This window comes from Ictalurus furcatus, chromosome 17 (assembly GCF_023375685.1).
Source record: "Ictalurus furcatus strain D&B chromosome 17, Billie_1.0, whole genome shotgun sequence".
Taxonomy (NCBI): Eukaryota; Metazoa; Chordata; class Actinopteri; order Siluriformes; family Ictaluridae; genus Ictalurus; species Ictalurus furcatus.
The window spans coordinates 14,983,711-14,998,073 of NC_071271.1; the positions used below are offsets into that span (position 1 = coordinate 14,983,711).

General features: G+C 37.6%; 1 protein-coding gene across 1 annotated transcript; it reads left to right on the plus strand.

Annotated features, from left to right (window-relative positions):
• The first annotated feature begins 1,281 nt into the window (after positions 1-1,281).
• si:dkey-35i13.1 (uncharacterized protein C11orf87 homolog) lies at positions 1,282-2,671 on the plus strand. The gene is made up of 2 exons (XM_053647125.1): positions 1,282-1,328; positions 1,838-2,671. Exon 2 carries the CDS (start codon positions 2,056-2,058, stop codon positions 2,524-2,526), a length of 471 nt encoding a protein of 156 aa, XP_053503100.1. The 5' UTR covers positions 1,282-1,328; positions 1,838-2,055; the 3' UTR covers positions 2,527-2,671.
• Positions 2,672-14,363: the final 11,692 nt, after the last annotated feature.

Sequence of the window (14,363 nt, forward strand, 5' to 3'; positions counted from 1 at the left end):
TTCAGTGTTCTTGGTTATTTTATGCATGACGTAGTATTTTATTATTATTATTATTATTATTATTATTATTATTATTATTATCACCAACCTGTTTGGAATTAAAACGTATAATTGGCATCTTGGTATGTAGTTAGGTTATTGTAGCAAAGGATTTTGTATCTTATTTAGTTTTCGACCTGCATGATCAAGTTTAGGGTGGCATGGTGGTGAAGTTGGTAGCATTGCCATCTCACAGCTCCAGAATGCCTGGTTTGATACTGTCTGTGCAGTGTCTTACATGTTCGTGGTTTTTCTTTCTGGGTTCTCTGGTTTTTCTTCTAAAAACATGCCAGTAGGTGGATTGCGCCGTGTGTGTGTGTGTGTGTGTGTGTGTGTGTGTGTGTGTGTGTGCGCGCATGCATGGTGCCCTGCCATGGACTGATGTCCCATCCAGAGTGTATTCCTACCTCACACCCAGTGTTCCTGGGATAGACTCCAGATCCACTATGACCCTGACAAGCAGTTACTGAAGATGAATGAATGAATGACCAAATATAGTTCAGGCAGACAGTTCCATTATCTTTTGGCCATTTTTTTCAAAGTATTTATTTCATTTTATTGTATGTTTGTTTTTTACTATTAATATTACACCAGCTTTAATTTTACCACTGGACATTCTCACACTAATGTCCATTCATGCAGTCTGGCTTGAATTCAGCATGTATGCATGTGCCATTTTCAGCCATTTTGACAATACATCTGTGAGCTCCACAACTCGAAAAACGCCGTTTCATTAAGTCTAAACTCAATCAGATCCCGTATCAGTGTCGTGTTAAACACTAGCACGCGCGCCCCAATTTCCACGTTTTATAGCCTATAGCGATTTGGCTTTTTCCCCCCACTGCATTCAGCACTGAAGAGATCCTCTCCTCTCGCGAAACATGCCATGAGATGAAATGTAACAAGCTCGGTGGAATTTAAAGCACTGAACGCTTTAAATGCGTCTATTGTTCTGGTGCAAGTGTTGAGTTCTCGCCGACTCAGCTGACGGGACGGAACGGGCGCAGCTTTCCGTGACACGAGTGGCAACAAAAGCGCGTCGTGTCTTCCCTCTACAGCGCGTCTACAAGCTTTACTCTGCAGATCTGAGTGAAAGACGGAGCATATATGTGTAGAAATATGCATGAATGAGCTTGCTGGTTACTGTGCCCTTTTGGGGTTATCGATACGTCATCGCGATCTGTGAGGGATTGGCCGCTTTTCCGCTTCCTTTTTTTATTCTTTCTCACAATTTGCAAACGCGGCCAGTCTTCGTCTCTGGAACGGCAGGATTCCCACAGTTGGGGAAGGTAAACTGCATTTTTATTACTGATGTCGGTAGTCGTTGCACATGAGGAATCATGTCAGATGTGCTACTTCTGATACATTTTGCATTGTGTAGCTCATCTGGCGTTCACTTTTAGTCTCGTGCAGAAATGCCGCAGTTAGAAATTAAACCGTTTGTCTTCTTATAGCTGAGATTAGATTAACCTGAGGGAAATTATTAGAATTTATAGCAGACTATCCATAAAGCGGCAGGCCTACCAAGGATCCTGATTTATTTATTATTCATTATCAAAGTTCAGGCACTACTGCGGAGGATTTATTAGTCCCATTACTCCTGGTTGGACAGAAATAAAATATGTTATACAGTGCCATACAGTGGGTGACTATTTTGTTTATGTTTAGTCAGACATTTAGACTACACTAGAATACTGAGTAATTACTGATTATTGAATTATGAGATTTCATTGGGGTTTTTTTCTCCCCCTTAACCGCAATATCACTTTTATTCAATTCTATATTGGATCTATTTTAGGGTGCCTCCTGAGGAAGCTTGAAATCCTTCCGTGCAAGAGGAATGAGCGCAATATAGAGGCAACGGTGACACATAAGGGGTGGAAATTCGCCGACAACTGTCGTCACCTCATCCTTTGTGTGTGTGCGTGTGTGTGTGTGTTTTTGTTTCTTTCTTTGTTTGTTTGTTTTTTGTTTGTTTGTTTTTTTTGGAGGGAATACGCTTTTTAAAAGGACTAAATGAGCGCCGGGTCTTCCGAAAGCCTGGCGCTTTCGATCCCACCGTGCACATCGAATGGCACTGTGCGCGCCAATGGCACGTGCGCCGACCCCACCGATCCGCTCTTCCGGTCGTTTTCGTCCACGATGGTGCTCTTAGTGCTTGTGGCGATGATCGCCGGTACTATCCTGGTCTCCGTCGTCACCTTTCAGCTGCACAAGAGCAAGATGAGGAAGCGCAAAATGCAGAAAGCGCAGGAGGAGTACGAACGCGACAGCGGCCGCCCCAAAGCCGCGCGAGGGAAGCCGGCGATCAGGCACTGTGTAATGGAGAGACCTACGGCGGTGCAGAAAAGCGACCTGAAAGCGAAAAGATCGGATAAAGAAGCCACCGACAGTGCAGGCATCCCCGAGAAAGAGTGCACGGATAATACGAGACATACGAGCCAGACGCGCGGTGATCACCTGTTGGAATCCGTCGCGGTGTCTTGATTAACGCGGTGCCATCCCGATGATCTGACACTGTAAATACATCCCGTGTTTTTCGTATAATTATATTACACGGGAGGGATTCAGAATCGCCTCTATACGCATGAACAGTGCTAAGTCTTCTTCAGCTTCAGGAGGGAGGAGCCCTGTGGAAACAATGGACGCGTGCTTCAAGGCCAATAGATTTATAACGGTTTATAAGGTAGTGTCGCTGTGTGAGGATTGTATAGATCTAATTCTCTCATCCATACTGTATGAATAAATAGGCTCCCACTGCTAAAACAAGGAGTAGCCTGATTTCCTGCTTTTAAGAGCCCAAAATTGTCATCTGGACCGCCAACGTTGATGGATGATGTGGACCAAACTGTAATATATGATTAGGAGTAGGAGACCTGGTGGCTGATTGAATTGAGGATAGAAAGAGAGGGATTTCCTGTAAGTTAGAGCTGAAATAAGGACTACTTCAAATAACTGGGCTTGTAGACTTCAATGTAGACTTTTTCCTCATACTTCCTCATACATATTTTAGAGTTTTTTCCAGTAGCCTGCTCAGCAAGGTCCCCAGTGTTAACACCACAGTGTAGGAATTTGAATTAACATTTGATTTATGAATGAACTCTTACATTTCTCATTTGCATCCAGACAGAATAACCCAATATGGAGGAAGGTGGTATAATACAACACTGTGGATTTTGCTGTGCACCTTTACTTATAGCTGTCTATTTAAAAAAAAAAAACAAAGACATGTGTATCAATATTAGGCTAAATTGTGATATAAGTTTATGTCAGTTAGGCCTAACATCAGGTGAGAGCTAAGAACTTTCTCTGAGAGCTTGGCATGAAGATGTGTGGTAGTTTAACCCCTTTTCCCTGCACTATTGCAGCTCCTAGTGGTAGTATTAAAAGCATCTTCATGTTTTGGTCACAGTGCTGTAATTCCCATAGCGATATACAATATATATCCAGAGGTATTTTAGTTATGTATTACGCTACAGCTTTGGCTCATTGCTTTCTTCTTTGCATTTTTGCTCAAGATTAATCTAAAACTAACAATTAACTATTTTATTATACTATGATTATATCTAAGGAATGTCATTTAAAATCTGCAGTGGATAAGACATTTTCAAAAGTTATTTTCTGTATTTCTTTGACGTTGTGTTTAACCATAAGGAGACATTCAATATAACATTGTAATGGACACAGGTATTATTTAATTTTATTTTTCAATGCCTACTACTTTGAAATACCAATAAAGAATTGTGAAAGTGAGTGTGTGTGTGTGTGTGTGTGTGTGTGTGTGTGTGTGTGTGTGTGTGTGTGTTTTTCTTGCAGTTCTAAATGGAGCATCATTAAGGTAATAGGCTCATTAGTATAATGTGCTAATCGTGTCAGGGAATAGAAAGGCACATTATAAGGGAGCTGGCATGCTGCTGGAGAATAATGTGAAGTCATCCAGTGTTATAAAATGTCTGTCGAGTATGAACAAAGATTTTGGCTTTTGGCTGTAAATTTTAAATAATGGAAGCAGTTTTGGCTGTGTGTATTCACAAAATTCAGAAGTTCTGTTGTACCCTTTAGGTAAATTCCCTAGTTCATTACAGTCTTAATATCCACATGTTCCACATGCACTTTATGAGACTGGGTGAGAATTGAACGCCTCATTAGCAGATTCCCGAAACCATCAAGTACATGTAATCAGACAACAGAAATATGAACTTCTTTGATAACAACAAGCTACACCAAGTTACTCACCAAGGCCCTCCATGATGTATTTCAGCTATATTTAACCGCCCCCCCAAAAAAAACACACACACACACACACACACACACACACATACATGTACACACACAGATTGGCACTAATGCACATAACTATCAAAGCATCTAAACAAATGTGGAAGGCCTTTCTGTGTTTCTTTACATTACATATTCTAGCATAGAAAAGCATAGAAACCATCTCTGGCATGGAGACCAAGAGCACACAATTGGTCCTGCTGTCTGGGTGGGATGGATGTACTTACCCGCTCCCCTGTCAATCAGAGCAACACTAACTAATTATGGGCATCTGAGGACTCATGTAGAAGATGGCTATTAGCACGTTCCTCCAAGTGTGTTCAGCTCCCCTGTTTGGCAAGCGGTTTGGCTATGCAGTGGTTGTCTCAGAGTAGGAACGTAGTATACACATTTACATTTGCTTATTTGGCTGATGCTTCTAACAAAAGTTACTAACAATCAAGGCAGAACACAAGTGAGTAGATGAGGGTTAAGGGTGCTGGGATTTGAACTCACATCCTTCCATTCAGCACACCAAAGCCTTAATCAATGAGTTACATACTTTTAGGCTCTAAACAGAAAAGTAAAACCAAATTCATATCACAGGTTTAGATGAGGTATGAAAAAATGGAACAAATCTGTTGGCTGGTTGTTGTGTCTGTTCAAGTCAATTTTAATTACCTTTGACAAAAAGTTTTTGCTTTCATCTCTGGCGATGTCTGCAGCAATACCTCATAATTGTAATAGAAGCAATGATAGCCAAGGACTAAAACGTTAATGAGGATGAATGCCTCATTAATACCTAGATATGTCCTTTTATCCATGCTTGTACTGCTGGCAGACTTTGTGTTTTCTTTTCATCCAGCTGTAGCTAATTTGAGCGAGACACCTGACCTTGCCAAACAACTGCCAAACTTACTGTTTTTTTCTTTCTTTTCTCCCTCTTCTTCTCACTGTGTGTGGTCTGACACAGGTATGAGCAATACATTCCACTCTTAACAGCGTTTTCACTGGGAAGATGTAGATTGTGGAGGTTGAGCCACTTAGATAAAAGCTTTAGCAGCCATGCATTATAGGTGTGGGAGTGAAAGTGCTTTCCCCCTAACTCCTGCTTACTGAGTGACCTACTATTTTAATGGACTCTGTAATCAGATGGGCCAGTAAAGTCATTTGACATTCTTGAGTGTTTTCATATCCTAAACTAGATGGGTATTCCATGAATAGGGGTGGTTTATAAATGTAAATTATGTTATTTTTTGTTATGTTTTTTTTTTTTAAGTTTTCAAAAGGTTGAGATTATATTGCTATACACTGAGCAGTTTGAAGCTTGAAGTTTGATTTTATATAAATATGTAGATATTTAGGTCAAACAACATGTCATGTACTGTATATGTTGAAACAGCAAAATTGTCTTTATATAAAATGCTATCAGTAGGCATACTAACTCTTGGGTAAAATCATTTAGGATCAAATGCCCGGATTTCTTATTAGTCCCTTAGAAGCATTTTACATTTGGGAAAACGAGAAAATTTTGCAAACCAGCAAAAAGGCTATGACAAATATGATTTTGCTCATTAGTGTTGCGTCATTTAGAAATACAATAAGCAAGGTAATACAAAGTGCAATAGCCTAAATTGCCTACATAGGCATATTGTAGCTCAGAATTAAAATGTTATTCAATCATTTTTGTAAGAGATACAAGTCCATTGAAAGGAAAACAAATCTTCCTGATTGGATCCTGCCCCCAACATTTATGAGTAGAATCTTAGAAAAAGTGTTCCTCAATAATTTGTTGAATAGTATGTAAGGAATAACACATGACATATCACACCACCCTTTTGCAAGGGTCTAAATAAAATGTTTAAGGTTTCTCCAGACATGCAATCTAGAACTCTTTAGGGTAATAGATTTAGGATTACAGGTCAGTAAGTGGGCAAATACAGTGGGCAAATACTGTAGTGATGTCATGTGATGATGTTTTTTTAAACAATGCATAATTTTGTCCAGTCACCTATGGGGACTACACATAGTAAAGGCATGTGATTGCTATATTATTCACAGAATGTAGACATTTAATATAGTTCATTTAAAAGTAATTCAAATCCAATCTTATGTGCAAAGTCAGAGTACATTTCTATTTTGCGATCTCGTTGCTCAGACACTGTGCTGTGTGGAATAGAAGAGTAAACATCTGGCACTGGCTGAAACTGAAATTAAGAGAAGAGAAAGGTTTAATCATGACAAGTATACCTATATTTAGAAGCAAAAAAAGCATCACAACCCTGCAGCCATAGTCACTACCTTCTTTGATCTCCTCTTGGACAATATAGGTGAACACTGTCGGTTGGCTTTATTAGTCGTTTTAACAGAAACCCTAGTGATCTACCCTAGTGATTCTATTAGATATACTTAGTTGCATCATTTCCATTGGCAAGCTACAGTAACAAGAACGATATTTTACTGAAGAGTGTCATTTCATATAATCTACTACCAGTAATCCTAGAAAGATTCTGCTGCTATGAGAAAGATGCTGTGAAATGCTTTCACTCTTGCATTATCATATAACTACATCTTCTAGAGCCTGCCTGAGATAGCTTTACAGTTCAAAATGTAAGTTCCCTCTGCATCAAGACAGAAAATGGCTGCTCACTTCAGAAAAAGTACAGAGCCACTCACTTACAGATGTGTGTATTGAGCATTTACTGTAACACAAACAACACTTTAGATCTCATTGCATGATGCTTTAGTGTGTAGGAGTATTGGCAATATGCAATGTGCACATGAAACATATCAAACAGCTGTAGAAAAAAAGGGCCAGGGAATAAAGTAAAAAAAAGAATGTTGCCTGAATGGCTCTCAAGACAAGTGATTGACAGCTACTTGATGTGAACTGATAAAATTCTTACAACAGCCTGCCAAAGAGACCTGTTATAAACAGCCACAAAATGGGCCAAAGTGGACAGTGACAGCCACAGACATAGGAAGGCTTCTTCATAAATAGATTGAATAAGAGAGTCTCACGGGAAACTGTGAAGGCAAAAAGGATTCAAATAGACAGTAATCGCAAATAACTAAACCATGTGCTACATTAGTTACAACAGCTAAATTGAGACCAAATCATTACAATGAACCTAGCCCATGCACTTTCAGTAGAATAAGAATAGTTTCACTCTCAGAGCAGTGCTTATGTAATGTGACAACCAGAGCCAGACATACAGTTGAATGCAAAAGTTTGAATGTGATATAAATATTTTCAACTAACTTTTTTACGCCCACCCTCAGCCTTTATAACTTTATAACCTCTTTGTAGAACCTCTGAACAGCTTTTCTGTCCTCTCATTTGCAGTATTTGCTGCACTATTCTTCCTGACATATAATTTGAAACTGAATAACCGAAATGTTTGGAGAGAGAGAGTCAAAGCAAGATTTTGATTGATTAATTTTTTTATGTTTTTTTTTCTGTAAATGTTGCTTTGTGGTTTGAACTATTTTCTTGGTACAGCATCCACCAACATTTACTTTTGCAGACCAAAAATATTATTGGCAAGCTTCAAACACATACTGTAAACTACAGTTCATTCTGTTTTGGCTATAGATTTGGTTCAGTCTAATCCTTACCTAGTGAAATCTGTTTGCAGATCACCTGACATTGTGCCCATTTAATGTTTTGAGTCCGTCAAAGAACAGAGCTTAGACAACCTGCAAGACTTCAATGGGACAACCGACTACCGAAGAAGAAGGTTACATATGGTATACATGGAGAAATAATGCACACACAAATGCAAACTATAATCAGGAAGTGTGGTCATGGTAGAGTCAATGCAGACATGAATCAAAACAGGAGACAAACAAGAAGGTTTTTGTGTCAGTTTGTCTTTATAAAATGGCAAACATGAATTCAATATGCAAGCCAGCACCAAACACCAGGTTTGGTGTTCATTAAAACTCTTTTTTATGAGCCATAGGGGGAGTATAGTAACCAATGTGCATGTCTTGTCAATTGAGGGAGTGCTGATGAGTCAAGAGGGTGATCATATGTGTCCTCAAATGGTGCTTCCTAGAGTTTGTGCTTCCTCAAGCAAATCAGCAAAAAGGCAAAAAGACACATACGTTGGAGTGTTGTTCCCTCAGCAGCAAGTGCCATTTTTATCCTCCTCATTATGAGACACCCACTAGGAGTGATTGGGAAGCTGAGTGGCCTCCAGCCGCGTCTGCACAGATTCAGCGTCGCCTCACACACAAGATCATGTTACGACTGTTAGCATTGCTAGTAGCAATGAAGAAAGTTAGTTCTGAACTTTCTGAAACATTGCATAATTAATGTATTTCTTATCACTGTTCTGTCCTTATACAGTGCCTTGTATAAGCTTAATTTACACTGAAATTATCCAGGCTGAATTCTCCTGCCTTATTCCCAGTGTTACCGAGATAGGCTCTGGATCCACCAGAAAACTGAGCCACATAAAACAGTTACTTTAGATGAATGAACACTTTTATAATTTTTACATTTTTATTTATAAATAACTTTTACATTCCCTTCCATTTTAATATTGTGGGTTATTTTGTGCAGATTCATGACATATATTTTGCTTGTATTTCCTCATTTGTGAGTGGCTTTGGATAAAAATGTCTGCTAAATGTAAATGTAAATGTGTATATATACATATATAAAATCCCAATTTTCATATATATCCCAATATAATCACAATCATAAATGTAAATGTGTATATATACATATATAAAATCCCAATTTTCATATATATCCCAATATAATCGCAATCATATAATCCCAAAGTCTGATTTAGTTCCAAGTTGTAACAATTTTGAAAAGTTGAATGGGGTTGAATACTTGTGCAAGGCAATATATATCTGAAACACAGCAAATATTATGTAACTAGTATGGAACTCAAAATCCCATATTTTAAGATACACAAAATAACTGAGTTCATATGTAGTGAACTGAAGGTGGCTGAACTAAATACAAAGAATAAATAATATTTCTAAAATAGTTTCAATGAATTTATCATCCCAATGCTTATACAGTACTGTGCAAAAGTCTTAGGCACATGCAAAGAAATGCTGTAGAGCAATGATGCCTTCACAAATAATGGAATTAAATGTTTCTACATTAAATATATACTTTAAAGAATAGTAAATAGTAATAAAATGAAACAAAGTCAAAATTTGGGGTGATGACCATTTGCTTTAAAAAAAAAAAAAAAAAAAAAAAAGTAGTTTCAGGTACAATTTGTGCAGTTTTATAAGGAAATTAGCTGGTAAGTTTTATTGAGCATCTTGCACAACCAGCCACAGTTCTTCTGGAGACTTTGACTGTCGCACTTGCTTTTTATAAAATATTAGAACAAAATCTGACTCTTTTATGTTGTTAAGGAGGTCAGTGCCAGCCCGCCAGCCACTTAGTTTGCACCACAATGCACTGACGAATATGCAGGACAAAAAAGTGATTACAATAAAGGATGATCAAGGTGTACAGGATGCAAATTCCAATGTGCTGCATTACATCACTTGCCAAAAATATTTTGTGACCTTGCTGGACATTCTTTCATATCCTCAAGTGAGTGAGTCTATACTACAGACAGTATACAATCACTGAAGCAATAAATAGCCCCTTCAAATCATTCCTCTATTGCCTTGTGCCATTAAAATTCCTCTCATCAATAATGGAAATTCAAATGATGTGAAAGCCTCTCAGCGCCGTCCTCTGCCTGCTCCTGCATGAAATCAATCAGACAGCCCAAGAGCATGCTAATGAGCGGCCTTAAGCTTGAGAGAACTGATGCAGACTGTCATGGTATCCAGTCACACAGGACGGATATGCCCAAAGCATATGTTGCAGCTTATCCAAGTCTGATGATCAAACAGCTATGGTAGTTTTAGTCTCTGTTCTTTAATAGCATTTATTTAAAAAAAAACGGCTTGGCTCATCAGAATTCAATGTATTTTCAGTCTAGATAAACTATAGAGTCTGATATAGAGTTTGATATAAAACTCATTATGAGCAGTGAGATAAGCCAAGAGATAACAGTAGGTGGCATTTCTCTGACAGAACACTGTTCAAGTTTTATTTAACAAATAGAACACAAACCTAAAACATATCTATTTGACTTGTTTGAATTGCATACTTGCAATCGAAATAATACAGACCATACACTGTAAAAAAAAAAAAAAAAAAAAAAATGCTGTCAAATTTATAGTAATTTTCTGGCAACTTAAACACATAACTTAGTATCCACTGAATGAACTCCACTAATATATTGCATTGAAGCAGTGAAAGCTAGTTGTGGTGGCTGAGTGGTTAAGGATTTGCATTACAGTTAAGAAGGTTGTCTGTTCAAATCCCAACACCACCCAACTGGCTCAAATGGGTCCTTGAACAAGAATCTTCAGCTCAGTTGTATCATGCATCAACCAGATTAGCAAATGCACTGGATTATGTGTTATTTTATATTATATATCATATTATAGTACTTTACTGTAAATATGTTTTACAGTTGTTTACTGTTCATTTCACAGTACTTTATTGGCAAACCAGGATGCCAACAGTAATTTTTCCAAGTTTATTACATTTACGGCATTTACAAAAACATTACGCATTTATTAAAACAATACATAATGTGCTTTTAAAAGTTTACACTGCACCAGATCGGACAAAGTCTGCATGATCTTATTACTTTTCTCACCCAGAACTAGCATCTCCCAGTATTTCTACATCTGCCATTATCCAGTATTCCAGTGCAATTTATCATACAGATTCTGGTTGTTGGACAGTTTTTAAAAAGCCACATTTTGGGCCTTTTGTGGCATTGGAAAACTAAGATGAATGACTTCTGGTGTCTAGAAGTAAATATTTTGTGTTTTAAACCCTTTGTCTCTATATCTCATTTCTCTAAGAGCGCGCGTGTAGGACTTGTGAGAGTTTATAAACTGAATTTCTGGTCTGACAATACACCCACATGTATTAGGATGCGCTTTTTGTTTTTATTTAATACTGATAAGCTGCCTTGCTCGCTACCATATTTTAAGCAATAATGCTTTTCTAATATACACTGCTGAGACACTCACCAATCACATCATTAGGAACACTTACACCTGCTTATTCATGCAATTGTATCAGTCAGTCATGTGGCAGCAGCGCAGTGCATAAAATCATGCACATACAGATCAAGAGCTTCAGTTAATGTTCACATCAAACATCAGAATGGAGAAAAATGTGATCTCAGTGACTTTGACTGTGGTATGGTTGTTGGTGCCAGATGAGCTGGTTTGAGTATTTCAGAAGCTGCTGATCTTGTGGGATTTTCATGCACAGTAGTCTCAACAAAGTTTCATGTACAACTGAGTTTGCACAGAATTGTCAAAAGAACAAAAACCATCCCATGGGCAGCAGTCTTTTTCCAGTCATTGTTCAGTTTCAGTGAGCCTGTGTCCACTGTTGATTTCTGTTCTTTGGCTGACAGGACTGGAACCCAATGTGGTCTTCTGCTGTTGTAGCCCAGCCTCCTCAAGGTTTTCATTCTGTGATGCTTTTCTGCTCACCACAGTTGTAAAGTGTTGAATTACTGTCAGCTCAAACCAGTCTGGCTATTGTCCTTTGACCTCTCTCATCAACAAGGCATTTCCACCCAGCAGAACAGCTGCTCAGTGGTTAAAAACAAAAGTTTTTAATGCCATTTTAGTGGCATGAAACTGTTGTACATGAAAATACCAGGCGATCAGTCATTTCTGAAATACTCAAACCAGCCATTCTGGCACTAACCAAGCCACAATCATGAGTAAGTTCATGAGGATAAGTGAGAGAAATGAGCTTCTTCCATAGGGTTGCTGGTCTATGTGTCTGTCTTAGTCTGTTTGGGCTGACCTTCTCAGCCTGTTGCCATCAAATCATCCACCAAGACAAAGAAGGAAAATAAATAAATGAAAAAATGATGGTGGTAGAAAGCACTATCAAACATGGTGGTCTGAAATCTCTCAGAGGTGTTAGGTGGGTTTAGATCTGGTAAGTATGAAGCCATCAGAATGTTCATACTCATTAAACAATTCAATGAGCACTAGTGTCCTGTGGATGGGACAGGGTCATCCTGGATCCTGGGCTTCCCTCTAAACAGACAAGTGGACTCAAACCATGCGAGCACAACAAGGCCACTGGTTTTTTCTTTGTGACCTGTCTATATATGCAGACAAAGAAAGATGAGATGAGTGGAACTGCATGTTCTCCTTTTCAATCTAAATATCATAATGTCAGTGCACTATAAAACGAAATACTGATTCAACAACTTCTACTACTGAAATAAATTTCACTAAAATATTGCATTGAATCAATGCAAGCTAGTTGCATTAGTTGTGCTGGCTCAGTGACTAAGGCTTTGAGTTACAGATCAGAAAATTTAAGTTCCAGCACCAGCAAACTGCCTTGATTGGGTCCTTGAGCAACCTTCAGCTCAGTTGTATCCTGCATCAATTGTAAGACTCTCTTTTTTAAAACCATCAGCCAAATGATCATATGTGCTGGATTATTGTTATTTTATACTATGTAAGATATTACAGTACTTTACTGTAAATGTGTTTTTCAGTTGTTTAGTGTAAATATTTACAGAACTGTTTACAGCAACTATAAATTAAGTGACAATAAAAAAAATCCCTCATGTGTTTCTAACCCTTTTCAGGTAGCGTTTAAATGAATTACGGTCAATGTCATGTTTTTTATTTTAATGAATTATCACAATTTATGTTGCCAGTTAGGCCATTAATGAATGATTATTACATTTAAGTATGTGTTAGGAAATAAATGAAGTGTAACTAAATTTACTTTTACTTTTACAGCATTTGTAAGACAGCCTTATCCAGACCAATTTACAGAACTGCTTTTAGTCTCCATTAGTAACTACAGTGCCCTCCACTAATATTGACACCCTGAAATTATTACTGTACCAGTCCATTAATGGAGAGACTTACAGTGCCCTCTACTAATATTGGCACCCTTGTAAATATGAGCAAAGAAGGCTGTGAAAATTGTCCTTATTGTTTAACCTTTTGATATTTTGTTCAAAAAATTTCATATATACTCCTGTGAAACCGGAAGTCATGGTTGAACAATTTCCTGTTCCTAGTCACCCAGGTGTACTAAAGAAGATGTAAAATATCAATGGGAATATACTTCAATATATATTTTATCATATGAATTCATAGGGGTGCCTCTTTTTTTATAAACCTGTGTTTTATTTGCAGTTGTTTGATATCCATGAGAGCAGAGTATTTTTGTGAGTTTTTCTAACAAAAGATCAAAAAGTTAAACAAAAAAGACAATTTTTCACAACCTTCTTTGCTCATATTTACCAAGGGTGCCAATATTAGTAGGAACTGTACATTTACAGCATTTGGCAGACACCCTTATCCAGAGCAACTTACATATATCTCATATAACTGAGCAATTAAGGGTTAAGGGCCTTGCTCCAGGGCCCAACGGTGGCCCAGTGACTGGGGGAAAAGTTCAGAAGAAACTGGCACCACTTGACTGGCTGCCTAATTAATTCACTTTCAATTAAAATGTAGCCTAGCCTTTTAATACTCTTTTAACATGTCTACTTCCATTTCTAGGCTCTTTTAAGATGTAAAGGGAAGTCAAGGGTGGGAAATATTCATAAAATGAACAGTATATCCCTGAAATTGTTAACACGTCTGGACAAATCTGCTAAAAAATTATAGTCTAAGAACTTTGATGAAATAATGAAATATATTGTTATACTTTATTTATATATATAACTCCTTACTGAATTTGTTTCACTGGATTTGAGAAACTGTGATATTGAGTTAGGCACAAATGAGTTTACTAGCTGTGACAGGTCTATAATACCTCATATTATACACTTATGTTGTTAAATGCTTATTGATAGCATTTATTTTTACTGTAAAATGTTAAACTTTATGATGAGTTTCAAACAACAGTAAATCATCCAAAGCTATTATTATTATTATTATTATTACTATTATTGTTGTTGTTGTTGTTGTTGTTGTTGTTGTTGTTCACAGAATTATTATTTCCTCATATG